Source organism: Polyodon spathula, chromosome 25, assembly GCF_017654505.1.
Source record: "Polyodon spathula isolate WHYD16114869_AA chromosome 25, ASM1765450v1, whole genome shotgun sequence".
Classification (NCBI taxonomy): Eukaryota; Metazoa; Chordata; class Actinopteri; order Acipenseriformes; family Polyodontidae; genus Polyodon; species Polyodon spathula.
Genome location: NC_054558.1, coordinates 4099061 through 4116736, shown reverse-complemented (window position 1 = coordinate 4116736; position 17676 = coordinate 4099061). Strand labels below are relative to the sequence as shown.

General features: G+C 45.9%; 2 protein-coding genes across 2 annotated transcripts; one reads left to right on the top strand and one right to left on the bottom strand.

Moving 5' to 3' along the window:
• Positions 1-898: 898 nt before the first annotated feature.
• Positions 899-4409, bottom strand: LOC121300153 (ras association domain-containing protein 8-like). Its single transcript, XM_041228599.1, has 3 exons — positions 4282-4409; positions 2620-2812; positions 899-2469 (listed from the first exon to the last, which is right to left on the bottom strand). The coding sequence occupies exons 2-3, from the start codon at positions 2720-2722 to the stop codon at positions 1304-1306; spliced, it is 1269 nt and encodes a 422-aa protein (XP_041084533.1). The 5' UTR covers positions 2723-2812; positions 4282-4409; the 3' UTR covers positions 899-1303.
• Positions 4410-6328: 1919 nt separating this feature from the next.
• Positions 6329-16254, top strand: LOC121300074 (GTPase NRas). Its single transcript, XM_041228456.1, has 6 exons — positions 6329-6541; positions 10940-11066; positions 11208-11386; positions 11626-11785; positions 12513-12636; positions 12944-16254. The coding sequence occupies exons 2-5, from the start codon at positions 10956-10958 to the stop codon at positions 12630-12632; spliced, it is 570 nt and encodes a 189-aa protein (XP_041084390.1). The 5' UTR covers positions 6329-6541; positions 10940-10955; the 3' UTR covers positions 12633-12636; positions 12944-16254.
• Positions 16255-17676: the final 1422 nt, after the last annotated feature.

Here is a 17676-nt window from a genome sequence, read left to right as displayed (position 1 = left end):
ACTGAATAAACAGATCTCACTTTGTGCATGTTGTCTTAACCAACATAAATGTGCAAACGGACAGAAATCGAGCTGGAATATCAATGCAAAAATCAGCTTTATACTTTTGACTGTGTTTGTTTATCCATTTCAATGTAGCCTGTTGCACAAAGGGTTGTTGTGCTTGTTAGCAGACTCTGAATAAAGTGGAATCCCATTCTGTGCATATGTATGGAAATGCAACAGTAACTTCAGGTACCTGAGCTGAGAAAGATTTCAGCTTGGGTATAGAAATCCATACTTTAACAATCAAGAGCTAATTCGTATGGCTTTATTTACACTGAAATGATGCACATGTAAATCAGGAGACTTTTCAAACTTGGATGAATAATCTATTTTATGAATAAGACTGAAGTAAGAGCTCCATTAAAGATGATTAATCTCCTTTCACTTTGGAACAGGGCTCAAAGGGAACTCCATCTCATTGTATGGAAGAAGTTAACGAATTGACCTCTCCTGTGGCATTTTATTTGTTAAATCTATATTTTAGCTCGTCTTGCACTTTAGAGTAAATTTAATTACTACAGAGGAACACACGCCCACTCTCGGATAATGCAATAAGTGCTGGCTTCGTTTTTAAAGTGGGGTTGTCTGTAATTAAACTCAATTCTGCCACAGGCCATACTGAATTAGATGGCCAGAAACGGTCTCTGGCTGACAGGATGAAATTACCCTAGAGACCAGATTAGCTTCCCACACACACACTGTTTTAAAAATGAAAAGATGGAGATAAGATGCATATATATATATATATGCATCTTATTTAAAGCTGTTTAACAAGTTTTAGATTTTATTATGTACAGTATAAATGACTTTTACATATAGTAAAATATAACAATGTATTTCTAATAACTGGAAAATACTGACAGAATGTATTTAGGATTTAAATGTATTTACAAGTTACAGTTCTAACATCAGTCGTACACCCTAGTGATGTACTGGTGTAACCGTGAAGCAGTTCTGTGACGCTGGGGTTTCCTGGTTCGGAGGGGAGGAGCGGAGAGCACTTCTGATTCCTCTGGTGTGATTGTCATGGATCTCTTTCTGGTCTCCCGGGGCGAGTTGGACAGGGAGAGGTGTGGCTTCATACCACGTGGGATCGTCCTGGGGGAGCGGGGCAGGGGGTCGTGCCCCATTCCGTGGATGAGGTGCCGCAGGGTAGCTTGTGGGAGCTCACCAGTTAAAGCTTCCAGTTCTGTTTCTTCTGGAAAGACAATGAGGGAGAGTCTGTCAGTGCAGGGGACGGGGCTTATATTCACTGCTCTCAAACTGCCGTGCTGTCCGTCTGCTGGACTGCCTCGGCACAATCGCTGAGCTCGCCGGCTGCAGAAGAGGAAGACGACAGTTCTTTGGACCACCGCGCCACCCACTCCCTGAGCGGTCCCGGGCTGGCACTCGTGTCGCTAAAACGGTACGATACCCTTGGGAAGGGTGCCGCCCGGAGAGAGCGACTGACCTGGAAGTCCTGGTCAGTCTCTTGGGTCAGGACCAGGGAGTTTTCCATCCGGCCGCCCTCCTTGCAGCCCTGGCTCAGCTCTTCGGCCAGCCTGCCTGCCTGATCTGCCCGAGAGCTGTGCCTCGACTCCCTCTTCTTGTACTCCTCCAGCTTCTCTTTACACTCCTGCACCTTCTCCTTCATCTCCAGAAACTGCTCCTGCAAGTCCTGCCCGTACACCTCCTCCGCCCGCAGCTCGTTCTCCCAGAAGTCCACCTCTTCCACGTCTGCCACCCGCGACTCCACCAGCTGCCCGAGACGGGCGAGCTCCTTGGCCAGGCTCTCCTGCTCTTCGGCCAGGCTCTCCTGCTCCTCCAGCACTCGGATCTCTGCCTCGGTGGCATCCAGACGGGCCTGGAAGGTCTCGAGTTGGGCCTGTTGCCTCCTGATCAGATGGTGTAGCTCCTCTTTGGTTGCCTGCCCAGGACTTGACTCCTCCTGGTCGTCTGTGATCCTGGGCAGATTCCCCTCCTTGCTGGAGATCTCTCGGCTGTTCTGTAGGTGGATAATCTCGCCCGATTCCTCTGCGGGCTGGCTGACTACGCTGGAGTCTCTCCTCCCAGCATCCTTCCCCTTTCCCCTGACTCGGTGCAGTCTTGTTTTGGTGAAGGACTCGATCCACTCCCTGGCCTCCTCTGCGAAGGTGAGCGATTTGCGCTTGGGTTTCTTCTCTTCCAGATTTGGATCTGCGCTCATCCGGACCTTGTCCAGAGCAGGAAGGCTCTGCCGGTGCAGACTCCTGGCCGCTCCGCGAGTGCCGCGGATCTGGGCGCAGCGCCTTGTCTCGAGGGAAGGGCCATTGTGTTTCAGGATGAGCTGCACCTCGCTAGCCTGCTGCCCGTATTTATTCAGGGACTCCAGCAGCTTCTCGTCTGGCGTCACGCTGCGTTCGAACTCCTTAAACTTCTCCTTTAGGGTGTAGCGGCCCGTGCGACCTGAGGAATCAACAAACAGGACAAAATGAGGATGCCACTTACAACGTCAGAGCTTCACAGCAAAAAGCATACTTCCTCTGCACTGTGCTTCATTTAAAGCTGTATCGATCACCACTTCTTGTTTCCCTGTGTACAGTACGCGTTCCTTACCCATTGCCTGTGCCAGCGCTATCACCACTTCTTGGCAGGTAGTTTTCTCAGTGACTCCACAGATGACCCTCTGAACTCCATCCACCCAGACTGTGCGCTCCATGGCGTGGAGATGAAGGAGGTTTAGAGGAGCAACTCAGTGCAGTGGAGAACAACAGTGACTATTCAGGAATTCGATTCACCAGAATCAAACCTGAAACAAACCAGGAGAAATGTTACTTACCAGACCCATGCAGTAAACACCCCTACAGCAGATAGCGTAGTATATGCGACCCGAGCAGTTTTTACTTGAATCAGGGCTAGACTTGCCTGTTGGCGCATCTGCTAAAGGTCAAAAGCTGGATTGTTAGGACAGGAGGGGGGAGGGCTGTTTAGCAGGGTTGCCATGGTATCGCACTGAAATGAGGCAAGAGAAGATAGCCTCTTTTTTGGCGATACATTTTTGATAGGATCAGCTAAAATATATATAAAAGGTACAGACTCTAGCGGGGGAAAAGGAAATGCAACAGTTTATATAAACTCAGAGCTGTATCTCCACAGGTGTGTGCAGGTAGACCAGACTGCGTATTACACAGCGATGATGAGGCGCTTGTGCCCCGATTTAATTCCAACAACAAAGCTCTGATTAACCAGACTGGCGGGGTTTCTCTTTCAAATTCCCAAATACCAAATTACTTTTATTTTTATCTCCCAAACAGCCTCGTCTAAGATCTCAATGGAGAAGGTAAAGAAACACAGCGGTTTACAATCCTCTGTTGCCTCTCACACAACACTTACAGTAAACAAATAAAAAAATATATAAACAGAAACGGGAGGGAGAAGAGGGCACGGTTGATTGATGGGCGCTTTATCTATATTCCGTTGTGTCGGATCTATTTCATGTGCTGGTCATAGCTGAGTGGTTTTCCAGGGGAAATGCTGGAGACAGACTTGAAATTAAAGTAATCAGTGTTTACTGCAATCACCGCTTTTTACTTTCCCAAACAAGGAAACGGACTGGTGCGTAATCAACGCGGATCGGAGGACATTCCTGCCCTTTCTCTCGAAGGAGAGAGTCTGCCGGGGGAATTCGCTACATTACATTTTTTCGGGAGTCGATAAGAAGCCTTTTCTCCAGCACGTTACCAAAAAAATAAAAAATTAAAATAATATAGCCAGGGTATTTGAAACCAGGCATTACTGTGCCATGAGAAATTAAGAACAATTCGAGATTTTAAAAGGAGCCGACGTTTAAAAGAATATTTACAGAATGAAAAAGCAGCGCGTCGCTTTCATTTCCCAACTGTGATGTATGTTGGTTGATACACAATAGCTCATGCCTTTATTATGTATTATCTATATCTTAGCAGACACCCGCTGCCAGGGCGACTTGCAGTTGTTATAAAAGAAAACATTACAAAATCTCACATTACAGATAAGAGCAGTTACAAAATACAATAAAGTCAGTATAGTAAGAGCAAAGTCAAATAATAGAAACTAAATACAGTAAATAATCGACGATACAATTATAAAACCGGAACTCAGCCGTGCCAAATAACGCAGCTTTTACGCACCGTTCTTAGTCGCTTTCCTCCGATTCGAATAAAGAAGCATTGCAAGCATGTTAATAAACGTGTGTGGAGTATCCACGACGCACCGTGTGCCAGTAGAAAACTGACTTACCAAGGAGGTTCCTCTGTGTTCAGAGACGAACCGGGTAAGACACCCGACCCGTTCTGGGATTAGTGCCGCACAGGTCCTTCAGAGAGACTGGTCGGTCTCTGCGCTCTCTTCACGCTTGCAGTGTGTGTAGGCGCCCTCACCCAACCCATATCAGCTCGGCAGGAAATTTGGGAGACACCCATCGAAGATAAACAATCCAGTTTGGGACAGAAATCAGGGGAGGGGTGACGTCACAGCTCCAGTCTTCCCACAGCGTGTAGATCAGGTGGCACTTGAATGGACTGGTTTGATTTTCCATTGCTTTTACAAGCAGGACGCTGGAGTGTTTCCACGCCAGCCCCGGACCTGTACACCCACACAATGTGATGCTGTGTGAACAAACATACAGTATTCCCAATTAAATTCATACCAAATAACCTTCAGTTTAATTATTGTAGGATTAAATAAAATTCGAGTTGCGTTTTAATTGTTTGTGATTTCATTTGAATTTAACAGTAAAACGATTTTTTTAAAAAAGGTCTAAAACTCTACCCTCAAACAACTGAATTAAATTAAACATGACATTCTGTTTAAACTGAGATTGAGTTATATCGAATTCTTAAACAATTGCTTTTACAGTAGCGCGTGTAGAATGCACATAATTCAGCATTTTCAAAAGAGACCCAGGACGCTTCCTGGCATCGGGCGCTTTTTATTATCGACCTCTTGTTGTGTGTGTGTGTGTGTAGCCTACTTTCACCAGATTCATTAGAAAACACACCTGTGTTCTGTATGTAGAAATGCATTGACCTACAGCTTCAAACAGCATGCTCTTATGTTGTAAGTGAATTGACCGCACTGCACCCAGGCAAGCGTTCCCGTGTGAATATGCTGATAATCACTGTCATACCTTATCGATGCGTGCACCTCTGGGGTACACAGCAGCACAGGGAAGGTCGCAGGTGTGTGTGTGTGTCTACCCCTAATTGCGTCCCCTCCCACAGTGTCTCCACGAGTCCGCTTACAGCATCCTCTTCTTATCTCCAGTCCGCTTTGTGACATTACAATACAATCGCAGTGTGCAGCGAAACCCCGCAAGCGCAGGGGGGGGGGGCTGGCGATACAGTACCCAGGACTGTCTGCGATTGAACTGATGACACCTTGCACCGTGAAAGATACCGTGAGAAAAAAACCCAAGCCGTCCCGATAATTAGCGCGTTCCGAATAATCAATTGGGTGTTAATTGGCCCGCCGCTTCAACACGCTGGATAACAGTCTCCCGTCGTTTCTCTGAAGCATGAACACGGGGCGTGGGCTCTGCTGGCGATTGTTCTTGGCTACAGTATTGTGTGTTCATTTGCATGCATTGGTGGCAAGCCTCTTAGAACTTAAGGGACAAACTTGCCTCATTATAAACACAATTCACATGCTTTCTTCATGGTGAGAAACAAATTCAGCGCATGTGGTTAAAATGTGTCTTTGAGCTGACAGTTTCATTTCACATTGTTTTTCTGCGTGTGTGCTGTGTGTCATTCTGGCTCTCCAGCGTGGGGTAGCACTAACAGAGAGAGCAGCGGCGTGTTCAGCGTGTCCAGTAAGCGCTGTGTAAACAGATCGCTATCACCCAGCACGAATAACAGACACGGGCTGCGTGGAAACACGTTCACGCCATCACCTCCCACAGGGGCACGCAAAAACAACTGCTAAAAACACATATACATAAAAAACAAACCATGCACAACAGGGCACCCTCCACGACAGCGAGATGCACGGGTATCCCCAGCCCCGTCACTAGCGACTGTAAAAACTACAACACGCGTGTGAAAAAACGACAAGTCCCACAATTCACCCTGTTCAGCCGCCCGTACCAAGAGAGACATTGACGCCTGACCAATATTCAGAATTACTTCTTGCATTTTGACATAGCTATTTCATAACCACCAAGAAAAAAAATAACATTTTAATATTCGCTGTGTGATTTAGTTTGTTTGTCGTCCTCCCCCCGCGGAGAGGCGGGAGTGGCGGGCAGCTATAGCCGAGGGGTCCTCGTTTCCGTGGTGATGCCAGAGCTGGGTGTGGAGAGACCGGAAGTTTCATTACAGCGAAACTCGTTAGAAAAATTTAAACTCTCTTTGTTTTCAGTAATTCAGTAAAACAACATGTCAGTTTACTGGTGTGAATATCTAACGTTGAACCGGAGTTAGGAGCTCTCTCTCTCTCTCTCTCTCTCTGTTTTTCTTTTGGTTTTCAACAGGTGATATTGCAGAACGCGCTGCAAAAGGTGAGCAGCATTTAACAATTATTCCGCTTAACCTTTCAGCTCCGTGGCGTTAAATTAACAAATAGATAATAAATCTGAATGCATGTAGCGCTAAGGCGTCACACGCCGTGCCGCCGGTCTCCAGGCTAGCTGCTGTTCGGGGTCTCGGACGGTCTGCTGGTGTTTCGGTTCAATATCACTGTTTAATAGGAGCGGTTTGTGCGGGACAGCATCTGGACGAGGCGCTCACGGTGTTATTAAAAGGCGAATGGGTAGCCGTGCGTTTAATTCGCGTATTTCTGGTGCTTTCTGATACAGGAAGAGCACCCATTTCATGTAAAACTGCAGTACTACAAAGACCAATGCACCGCTCGGCACTGTTCATGTGAGCAGATATTTCAGGTCGTGGCCGGGCTGAGTCACTTTGTGTTTTCCGAGTCAGTGTTTCAATGAACGCTTGATGGCAAAGTGAAACTAATATACTCCATGTTCTACTATTAATAATAATCTTAATATCTTAAGCAGTCACCTGCAGTTCATCAGAAGGCATTCTGTGCTGCCAGTAATTGGGACCGCGTTTGCAATAAGGAATCGTTCTGTTCGTGATGTCGCGTTACCTCATTAATTAATCAATTAAAGTTTGACCCCAGTTTTAGGACTGTTTCATACAACATGCAATCAGAAGAAGATATTGAAAAAAAACAACAACTTGTTAAAACAAGTAACATTTCAAGTTACTTTTGGAAACTTTTCAAAGTGAAGAAAATGTATTAGAAGTGGGAAGTCAAAACCTTACAACAAAACCATTGCAACATGAATGTGTTTATTGAGAGTTTAACAAGCAGAGTCTGGATCCTCTCCTCTTCATGAATGTAATGCCCTGTTAGTGTGCATTGAGAGTTTAACAAGCAGAGTCTGGATCCTCTCCTCTTCATGATCGCCTCAGTGCAGAGTGTGGATCCTCTCCTCTTCATGATCGCCTCAGTGCAGAGTCTGGATCCTCTGCTCGTCATGATCGTCTCAGTGCAGAGTCTGGATCCTCTGCTCTTCATGATCGCCTCAGTGCAGAGTCTGGATCCTCTCCTCTTCATGATCGCCTCAGTGCAGAGTCTGGATCCTCTCCTCTTCATGATCGCCTCAGTGCAGAGTCTGGATCCTCTCCTCTTCATGATCGCCTCAGTGCAGAGTCTGGATCCTCTCCTCTTCATGATCGCCTCAGTGCAGAGTCTGGATCCTCTGCTCTTCATGATTGCCTCAGTGCATGCAGTCCGTTCTGCTATATATATATATAAAACCCTGCAATGTCCAGGCATAGCATCCGAGCCTCGTTCTGATTACGTTTTGTTAAGTATTGAAAGCATCGTTTCATTTCCAACTACAGTTGCTTGGTCAGTTTGTTTTGTAATCTCTCTCTCCCTGTGTGCTTCCAAAAGAGGGTGCCCTTCTTTTTCCTTTTTTTTCCTCCCCCACCCACCAGGTGGACTGTTCATTGACTCCATTCTAACCCTCTGGCTGACGGTGAAAGGACTGCTGTTTTGTGATGGGATCTGCAATACGTTGCCATTGTCAATGAGATGTTGCATTACTTTCAGTGCTATTGTTCTGTAGGTAGTGTTAAACAAATGAGCTATGCATAGATGCTGACATGCAGCCCAGGCAGTGCAATGGTCTTGTTTGGAAAGTTGCGCAGCTGCAGCAGCATGCGCAGACAGATATGCTGTGCAGCCAGGCTTGGTGGTTGAGTGTTTAAAGAAAAGGGGGCTTGTTACCAGGAGGTTCCAGGTTCAGCCCCAGCTCAGCCACTGACTCACTGTGTGTGACTCTGAGCCCAGCCAGAAAATCACACATTAATTTTCTATAATCCTTTGTCTGCAGTTCACATTTAATATAGATTGCAGTTTGTAGCCATGCAGTTTTCCCCTCTTGACTCTAACCTCAGTCCTGACTTGCACTCCTTCAGTCCTGGGGTTCTTGCAAGCAGAGGCTGACAGTTGTGCTGAATTGCGTGACTGATGCCCTCTGCCTGGGGACCTGAGCAGCCAGATTTAAACCCAGGCCTCCAGAGGTGAAAGGAATGGGAGGCCAGGTTTCGGGTGTGCTGTTTCATAAGTATCTGTGTCAACGTGCTGCTGATGTGAAGGATATCCATACCATGTTCACAACTGTGTACAGCAATGCCATGAATTATAGATGCTGGCTGAGTGGATAATGTAAGCTTAGTACAGTGTGTCTTAAAAGTAAATTCACTTGGGCATCCTGCACAGATACTGTGGGGTGATAAAAACAAACTGTCAGCACTGAAGATCAATGCTAAATGACTAAATAATAATAATAATAATAATGTCGCCATTAATTAAGAGGTGCTGCCTGCCCCTCTGGGAGCGTTTGTGTTCTGATTTTAAGTTTTATACCAAGAATGGATGCCCCTGTTTGATCCAAATCATGGCGGTATTGAAAAAGAGCTTCCCCCCGGCTAAGCAAACGGAGGAGAAAAAAACAAATAGCTTTCTGTGTTCCTACAGCCCGGGTTAAGAACTACAGACATGGATCATTAGAACAGACCTCATTGTGTTTGATAGTAGCCCTCCCTGCCTGTGTGTGTGTGTGTGTGTGTGTGGAGGGGGGTGTGCTCCCCATGGAGAGTGCCAGAGCCCCGCCTGTGTGTGTGTCTGTGTGTTTGTGTGTGTGTGTGTGTGTGTGGAGGGGGGTGTGGAGGGGTACCAATGGAGACGGTCTCGGGGTGGTGTGTGTGTGTGTGTGTGTGTGTGTGTGTGTGTGTGTGTGGAGGGGGGTGTGCTCCCCATGGAGAGTGCCAGAGCCCCACCTGTGTGTGTGTGTGTGTGTGTGGGGGTGGGGGGTGTGCTCCCCATGGAGAGTGCCAGAGCCCCACCTGTGTGTGTGTGTGTGTGTGTGTGTGTGTGTGTGTGTGTGTGTGTGGAGGGGGGTGTGCTCCCCATGGAGAGTGCCAGAGCCCCACCTGTGTGTGTGTGTGTGTGTGTGTGTGGAGGGGGGTGTGCTCCCCATGGAGAGTGCCAGAGCCCCGCCTGTGTGTGTGTGTGTGTGTGTGTGTGGAGAAGGGTGCTCCCCATGGCAGAACTGCAGAGTCAGCGGCAGGGCTGGCTGTGCACTGCTCTCCACTTGCTCATGTTTGCAATCTGATATTAGCAGTGCGAGAGGGAAGCATGTAGTCTTGGCTTCACACCTCCGGCTTTTCCCCCTCTCATCTGCCCTGACCCTGCTGAAACCGGGGGGAACTTTGACATTCACTGCGGCTCATTGCAAGAGACTGTGTTTCACACAGCGTGACTGTCCTTAAATAGATTTTAATGCTGTAGCATAATACGGAGCTGGGCTTCAGCTACAACCACGACTCTGCTGTGCTCCACACAGACTGCAGCAAGAAAGTGCTTGCTCTCTCGCTTCAATTCTGCGCAGTTATTTACGGCTCTGCATTGCTTTGCCTTTTAATGCAAGCACTCAACTGATTGTTTTGCTAATTGTAAGATTTATTTTTTAGTCTTTTAAGCAAGTTAACTGAAATCCTTTTGCTTGTGTGCTTCAGTCCTGAAAGTCATTTCTTCTCTCATCAATGGATTGTAAAGGTCTGAAATGTGCAGTTTTGAAAGACACGCATTTCATAGCAAACCTGTATTTTCATTTGCAATCCCGAGATCTGGCACTACACTAGCTTAAAGAAGTCTCTGTTTGCAAGCCCTGCTTTTAGATGGGCTTGCACTTCCTGGGTCATGTCAATAACCAATCGACGTAGAGAAACGAGAGCTTCCTTGACCTGAAGTAGTACCAGGAATCCTGTTTTAAAATGTAACATTTCCGCATGTGTTTCTTGGTAGCTAATTGAAGTGAAAATGATTGATGGAATTATTTGATTAGCTACGTGATTACGTTATAAATTCAAGTAGAAATAGGAGGACCACCACCCCACCCACCTCTTGAGCATTTCATTTCTCTCTTTTTTAATTGTGTATAAATATGAAACGCTGCAGATCTGCAATACTAATCGCGCTCTGTGCAGAAGCCAAGGTAATTCTGCTGAAGAGCTGGTTACTTCAGTGCCTGTCTTCATTTCTCAGGCGACGGTCACAGCACTAAAGAAAAGCAAACGGGAAAAGAGGGTGAAAAAATAATGTGCTGATGAAACGGTCGATTGCTGCAGGCCCCCCACACCCTTGCGGTGCACACAGTAGATGCCAGTGGCTTCATCAGGCTGGGGTGATTGCCTCAGTCAGTGACAGAGTTCCAGTGCGGCAGTGAACTCGCGTGGCGTCCTGTGCGTGGTTCACGTCTTTGTTCAGTTAGCACGCTGTTCGTACAGGAGTTTGTGGTTACAATACAGGTATAGGAGCTTCTGTTAGCTGCAGTGTTTGATTCTTATTTGTGTGTGTTTGTTTTTTTCTGTAGGACTCTTCTGTGTGAAATGACAGAGTATAAACTGGTGGTGGTGGGAGCTGGTGGTGTGGGTAAAAGCGCCCTGACAATCCAGCTGATTCAGAACCACTTTGTAGATGAATATGATCCAACCATTGAGGTAGGTGCCTGTGAGGTGCTGCGGGGTGTGCCAGTCTGCAAGTCAAGCCCTGGCACACCATTCTACTATCTTTCTGTCTGTGCTCCACTTTTAAAAGAATATCTGGTAACCCTCTCTCTGTGCTGTGTGTGTGTGTGTCAGGACTCATACAGAAAGCAGGTGGTGATTGACGGCGAGACGTGTTTGTTGGACATCCTGGACACAGCTGGACAGGAGGAGTACAGTGCCATGCGGGACCAGTACATGAGGACAGGAGAGGGCTTCCTCTGCGTCTTTGCCATCAACAACAGCAAGTCCTTCGCAGACATCCACCTGTACAGGTGAGTGGGCAGCAGCTGGAAAGAGTTTTCTAGCTGCAGTTCCTTTACTGCTGTGTGCTCTGGTGCTTCATTGGACCCCTCTTCCAAGGAAGCAGTTATATTAAATTAACTCTGATCTGCACATACACACAACTTCAGAGAGCCCTTGACGAGTGTCTTTGGCAGCTAAAGACGGAGTAAACGTTTTGACGATTGAAGTGTAGTGAGGGATGCTAAGACTGCCCCCTCCCTTCCTGCAGAGAACAGATCAAGCGGGTGAAGGACGCAGACGATGTCCCGATGGTGCTGGTGGGGAATAAGTGTGACTTGCCGACGCGGACGGTGGACACAAAGCAGGCTCAGGAACTCGCCAGGAGTTACGGGATCGAGTTCGTGGAGACGTCGGCAAAGACGAGACAGGTGAGAACAGCAGGGAGCCTGTCGTTCCAGACAGTCAGTCCAGCTGTGTCTGCTTCCCTAAGGATGGGCAGTGAAATGCACCTTGGCCATGTGTGTCTGCGAGGCTGCTGACTGCGCGCTTCGCACTCGAAGGCTGGGTCTCTGTTTGAGATCCAGCCCCTGTACCATAATTGCTTCTTCCCTTTGCTCGGGTTACCATTTTGCTTACTTCCAAGGTGTACTTTTTTGTTTACCCCATTAGGGTGTGTGTGTGTGTGTGTGTGTGTGTGTGTGTGTGTGTATATATATATATATGTGTGTGTGTGTGTGTGTGTGTGTGTGTGTGTGTGTGTGTGTGTGTGTGTGTGTGTGTGTGTGTGTGTGTGTGTGTGTGTGTGTGTGTGTGTAACTATATATATATATGTGTGTGTGTGTGTGTGTGTGTAACTATATATATATATGTGTGTGTGTGTGTATGTGTGTGTGTGTGTGGTGTTGTAACTATATATATATGTGTGTGTGTGTGTATATATATATATATATGTGTGTGTAAGTTATAATGTGTTTGTGTGTGTGTGTATATATATATATATGTGTGTGTAATTGGGGGTGTTTTAATAAGTTATTTCTACATGTAGTTCTTGTATTGATACAAGTGTTCTGTAAAATGTGATTGTGGTGCTTTCACAGCTGCCATACAGTGGGGGGAGGTGGTTCACTCAGTTGTGCTTCTCTTGGTTGTGTGCAGGGCGTGGAGGACGCATTCTACACTCTGGTGCGGGAGATCCAGCAGTACCGCATGAAGAAGCTGAACAGCAGCGAGGACCGCAAGCAGGGCTGCATGGGGGTGTCCTGCACCGTGATGTGAGCGTGTGAGTACCGGCTGCACAGCGGCACGCGCTCGCAAAGCTGCTGTTAACAGAAAAACAACACAACAGCATTGCACTTCTAACTCTGAATGGGTGTTTTCCTTTCATGTCTCGCCAGAGAGGTGTATTGTATGTACCGCCCCAAATCTTTTGGGGTGTAGTTCTGTACACCCAGAATATTTTTAAAAATACATAAACCTACAAAATAATCTGAACTATACTGAAACTATGTATCTTAAAAAAAAAAAGAATCCTGTTCTTTAAACGCATGAATAACTAACTGTAAGCTCCTCCTCTTGGTTGTGTCCAGGGCTCGGTGCCTCCTGCCTCGCCCCCTCCTCGCTGGCCCAGCCCTGGGGGGAGTGTGGCTGCTCGCTGGTTTGGACGGAACACTTTGAAGTAGAAGACCGACGTTGCCCTTGATGATTTTGTTGTTGATTTTACTGTTGTTGTTTGCTGGAGAGGCAGGGCCTCACGTGGCAGCTGCTCCTGACTTTCCCTTCCCTTTCCTGTGGACCCCAGCGGCCTGCCTGCCTGCACGGTGGACTGACCAGACAAGCAAGCCAGACTGGGATAGCAATCATCAGGGGCTCGGCATTGCTGTGACACCACCCCCCCACCCCCGCTGCCTTCACCGTGCAAGTACTGGAGTGGATTCAGTTCTATAGAATACATTCACTAGATTCCCTTTTTTTTTTTTTTTTTTTTTTTTTAACAACAGTGTTCAAGGCATTCCGAGTCACTCAAAGTCATAAGTTTGTGCTTGTGAGGACTCTGCAATGACTCCCACATAGTATAGATTACCCTATTCTGTACTCCAGAGGGACTGTACACATGAGAGCTGGGGCTGAAGTAAATACTCCTGCTTTTGAAAGTTTTTTTTAAAGTTTGAAATATTTTTTTGAAGTAGTACAGGGATGTGGTTTATGTCTTCATACGGTTCTTTTTTTTATTTTTGTTTTTTTATAACTGTTCAGCACTATAAACACACACACACACACAAAACACAAAGATTGTCAGCAATCGCATTTAAAAAATCGAACTCAAAGGGTGGTACCTGATCTTGGGTTTCGTTTCCCGTCGACAGCAGTACCTGTGCCCTCCAGATTCCTCTTGAGTACCCACTTCCAGTTTGAATGTCTTCACACGAATGCTTTTGTTATTTTAATCTGTTGATTTAGCTGTGAGCCTCCAGGACTGGCTCAGACCGCTCTTGATCTGGCGTAGAAGTTCGAAAGTGTCTGGAGACACAAGGGGAAACCCGTGCAACGCTCTTCAAACTGACCCAGGGTCCGAGAGGGCCGTGTGTTTTTTGTTTTAGCCGTTAACCTAATAAGACCTACGTGTGTAGTGAAGTTAGTGTTTATTATATAAACTTTTAAACAGATCAGCTCTCAAGATGCAACATCTCGATTTGACAGACTGCCTGTAGGCGGTCTGACTAAATTCTGGAAGGGCGCGAGTTATTTTTACAGTGCAGATTAAGATTAAATATTCAGACAGTGGTTTAAACAAAGCCTGGAGCCGCTGCTTGGAGAGGTTACAGTAATAATTCAGAGGAAGGTTTAGGGAGAGAGGACCACACCTCTCGCAGTCTAAACTCCTCTAGCAATGCAAACCCAGCCCATGCACTGATCCTCTCAACCCTGCAGGCACAGTGCCTTGTGTCAAACGCTTTCCATTAGGTTGGTCGGAATACAAAACTGTTTTTTTTTCGGTTTTTTTTGTACTGATTCTGAAAGTAAAGCACTTTCAAACTGAGTTGATTAATGTTTTTTATTACAGTCCTAGAGTACCACTTTTATACAGAGCCCTCTGGCCGATGCCCTGGCTGTGGGGGTGGCAAGCTATACTGCTGTTTTTAGTGGTATGAAGTGAAGATTGAAATTCGTTCCTTACTAATGGTTCACTTATGGGTTGCTGAAATGACTTAAGGGCTGTGAAATAGGACAGGGAAGCACATGCAAAGGCTGTGTGTAGCCGCTCCAGTGAGCACGGTTTATTAAAGGATCCGCTGTGCCTGTCTGAAGTGTTTTCAGGTCACAGCTGCCTGTGTCTGGAAGAGGCTTGGATGGCTTGATATCCGAGAGGCTGTAAGGACTGCCAGCAAGAGCCTGAACACATTGACCTTTGACGCGTAATTTTACACTTTGAAAAAAAAAAAAACTAAAAACTGTCTGTAGCCTCTAGGTGCCTTTTAATTATACCGCCAGCCTGCTGGCACTGCAGGGTGGCATCCTTGACGGAAGGCTCTCGTAGTTCGTGTTCGCATTACACACAGTGCGAGCTGTTAGAGTGGGCACTGAAAGCAGGGGGCAGATGGTCTTGTTCTGAAGAAGATTTTGTGCCACGTGAGTCTGGTGTTTTAGACTCGCCCTGCGTTATCTTTCTCTGAGCAGCCACTGCACTGGAACTTTTATTATTTCATCGTGTGTGTCGCTGCGGTTCAAGATTTTGCACATTAAAAACAAAACAAAAAAACAAAAACAGGGCATTATGTTAATTTTGGAAATATTTATGAACCAATAAGAAAGTGACTGGTTGAAACATTTCACCCAATCCCAAGGTGCAGGGGTTACCTGCTCCCATCATTCGCTGGCCATTGAAAAAGCGCTTGGATCATCTTCCACGCAATTGTCTGGCTGTTGAGAAGAACCTCCCACCAATGGCAGGTGTGCTTTTGTTAGGGGAGTGGGAAAGGGGATGTTGAAATCCTGGGTGATGGGTGGAGAGGAGGATTTTCTTCACTGTGGGAAAAATAAATAAATCAATCAGTACCTGAATTTGAACTTTCTTTTCCCCTGTACTGGATCGACCTGGTCATGCGAGTGCCTGTTTAAATACAGAGCAAGCTGTGTACTTGAGAGATTTACCTACAGATCCAGAAGCCAAGGGAGCAGTAATATTTAAACTTAAACAAATCTCCCAATGATATATTCTTTCAGCTGGATGGCTTTGCAGTTTTGTCAATACTTTTGAATTGTGGTGCAGGAGCGGTCAGGGATGGGTCGATTCCACAAGCACCTCTGCAGGGGGAACACACTCTGCAGACGAGACCTCGCGCTGCGGACGCTGCTTTTGTTGTTTGTTGAACCACAGTAACCAAATACCACTGCTCTTGTAGGGCTGGTTGTGTGTTGAGTATTTCAAGTCTCATATCTACACTCTGAACTGGAGGTTCGTTTCAAAACCCTTCAAACACATTTCAAGGGGGCTGTGTCCTGCATTGTGTTAAAAACGCCTGCTGTAATTCAAGGGTCTTTTTTGCAAGGGCTACAGTCTGTTTTGGAAAACTTTGCCACTGTAAATTGTAATAAAACTTGTGCTGTTCTTGTTGATTATGATGAACTGAAATGCTTTCTTATGCTTGTACAATGCAACGTTAACCCTCTTTGTTTTGTTAGTAAAATTATTTTCTAGATGATTTTCTTTAAACCAGTTTGAGTGTTGAGGCAGGTCCATTGTAATGTTGGTTTTCACAGGAGTGATCAAACTAGATTACTCAAAGGGGTTCTCTTTTGAAGTAAAGAATAATTTTGAAGCATTTGCCCCCCTTTTCACCTGGGAATATCGTTTCAAAATCGTCTTTGAAAAAGGGTTAATAAAAAAAAGTTTTACTTCTGTGTGGGATTGTGTTTTATGAAGTATACACAAGTCAATGTATTTGTCAAGTGGCTTATTAAACTAAATGTCAAGAGAAAGGACATTTTCACACTGCGAAAGTGTTCCGATCTCTGGGGTTTTACCTGTTTATAAAATAGCCATCATAAATGATCACTTCTCTGATTTCCTACGAGGAAGCGTTGTATGTATTGAGACCTGCAAATCGGGAAACACAATTATGCACCCCCTGCCTTGTTAACACGGCAGCTTAGGAGAGTTTTGAAATATGGTAGCAGGATTGGTTCATCCTACCCATCATCTGAGAGGAAGAGGCTTTGGATTGAGGCATGAACGAGCTGGGTGCAAAAGGGGACTGCACACCACAGCATGTGTGTCTGCTTGAGACAGACAGGAGCTGATTCAGGACAGAACAGCTGTCCCAAATACAAGGGAGTGGCTGGTAAGAGAGTAGGAGCACATGTAGGTGTCTACTGTACCACCACAGCGGATCTCTTCATTGAATTCCCTGCCACTCGGCTTTCAGAGATAAATGTGCTGAACAGCAGGTGTGATACAAACAGGCTTCTGTGCTTCACATCCACCTCTGTGCTGTTATTCTTCAACAGTGGCTGTGCAGCTCTAAATATATCGCTGTCTTTGCACCTGCTCTCTTTTGTAATTGTAGCGTGCTTCCAGTTTCTGAATTCACCACTCAACTTGTTTATTCACTTCAACCAGCAACAATATTGCTATTTTTTTAATTCTTATTTAGATTAAATCATCTATGTTTTCCTGATATTCTTTCCCCCTCTGTGATCTGATTCAGAGTGTTCTCTGTGATCCATTACTGCTGTTTGCTAAGATAACGTTTTGCATATATTATAATATATAATATTGTTCCCTAGCTCACATCAGTCAGCCTTGAGGAGCCAGGTTCATTGGGGGGGCTTGTGCTCCAACAACTTGAACTACCTTTGGGGAATGTAAACAAATGCGCCTGTCAACAAGGCATGCTTAAAAGTAAAATTGAGTGCACAACTACGGACTACTTTAATAAAGTATAGCTCTGCAATTGCAGCCTCTGTACCAGTCTGCAAACTCCAGAATTATCAGTACAAAGTAAAGGCTTCATAAACTCAGGGTTTTTAAGGCATTATATTAAATTATATTTTCAATTCAGCATGATTGTGGGCCAGCAGTAATGTTACTGTTTGCTTTTCCCTTTGGAAACAATCACAGACACAGATATTGCTCTGGAGTGAATTAATTTGTCCGTCTTCTCTAGGTTTTTTTTTTTCTTTTTTTTTTGCAGGCATGGTTTGCTCTCGGACCCTGCTCGCTGCCTCTTAAAATAGCGCTGGGCACATACCTGCCCCTTCCTTTTGGAGGCTGGTGCTCTCAGGTTACAGTGCCGAGGATATTTAATATATTGTGGTTTGC

Coding starts and splice junctions, on each gene's coding strand:
- LOC121300153 (XM_041228599.1), bottom strand. CDS start 2,722: ATGGAGCGCACAGTCTGGGTGGATGGAGTTCAGAGGGTCATCTGTGGA. Junction 2,470..2,619: donor AGCGCTGGCACAGGCAATGG/GTAAGGAACGCG, acceptor TTGATTCCTCAG/GTCGCACGGGCCGCTACACC.
- LOC121300074 (XM_041228456.1), top strand. CDS start 10,956: ATGACAGAGTATAAACTGGTGGTGGTGGGAGCTGGTGGTGTGGGTAAA. Junction 11,067..11,207: donor AATATGATCCAACCATTGAG/GTAGGTGCCTGT, acceptor TGTGTGTGTCAG/GACTCATACAGAAAGCAGGT. Junction 11,387..11,625: donor GCAGACATCCACCTGTACAG/GTGAGTGGGCAG, acceptor CCCTTCCTGCAG/AGAACAGATCAAGCGGGTGA.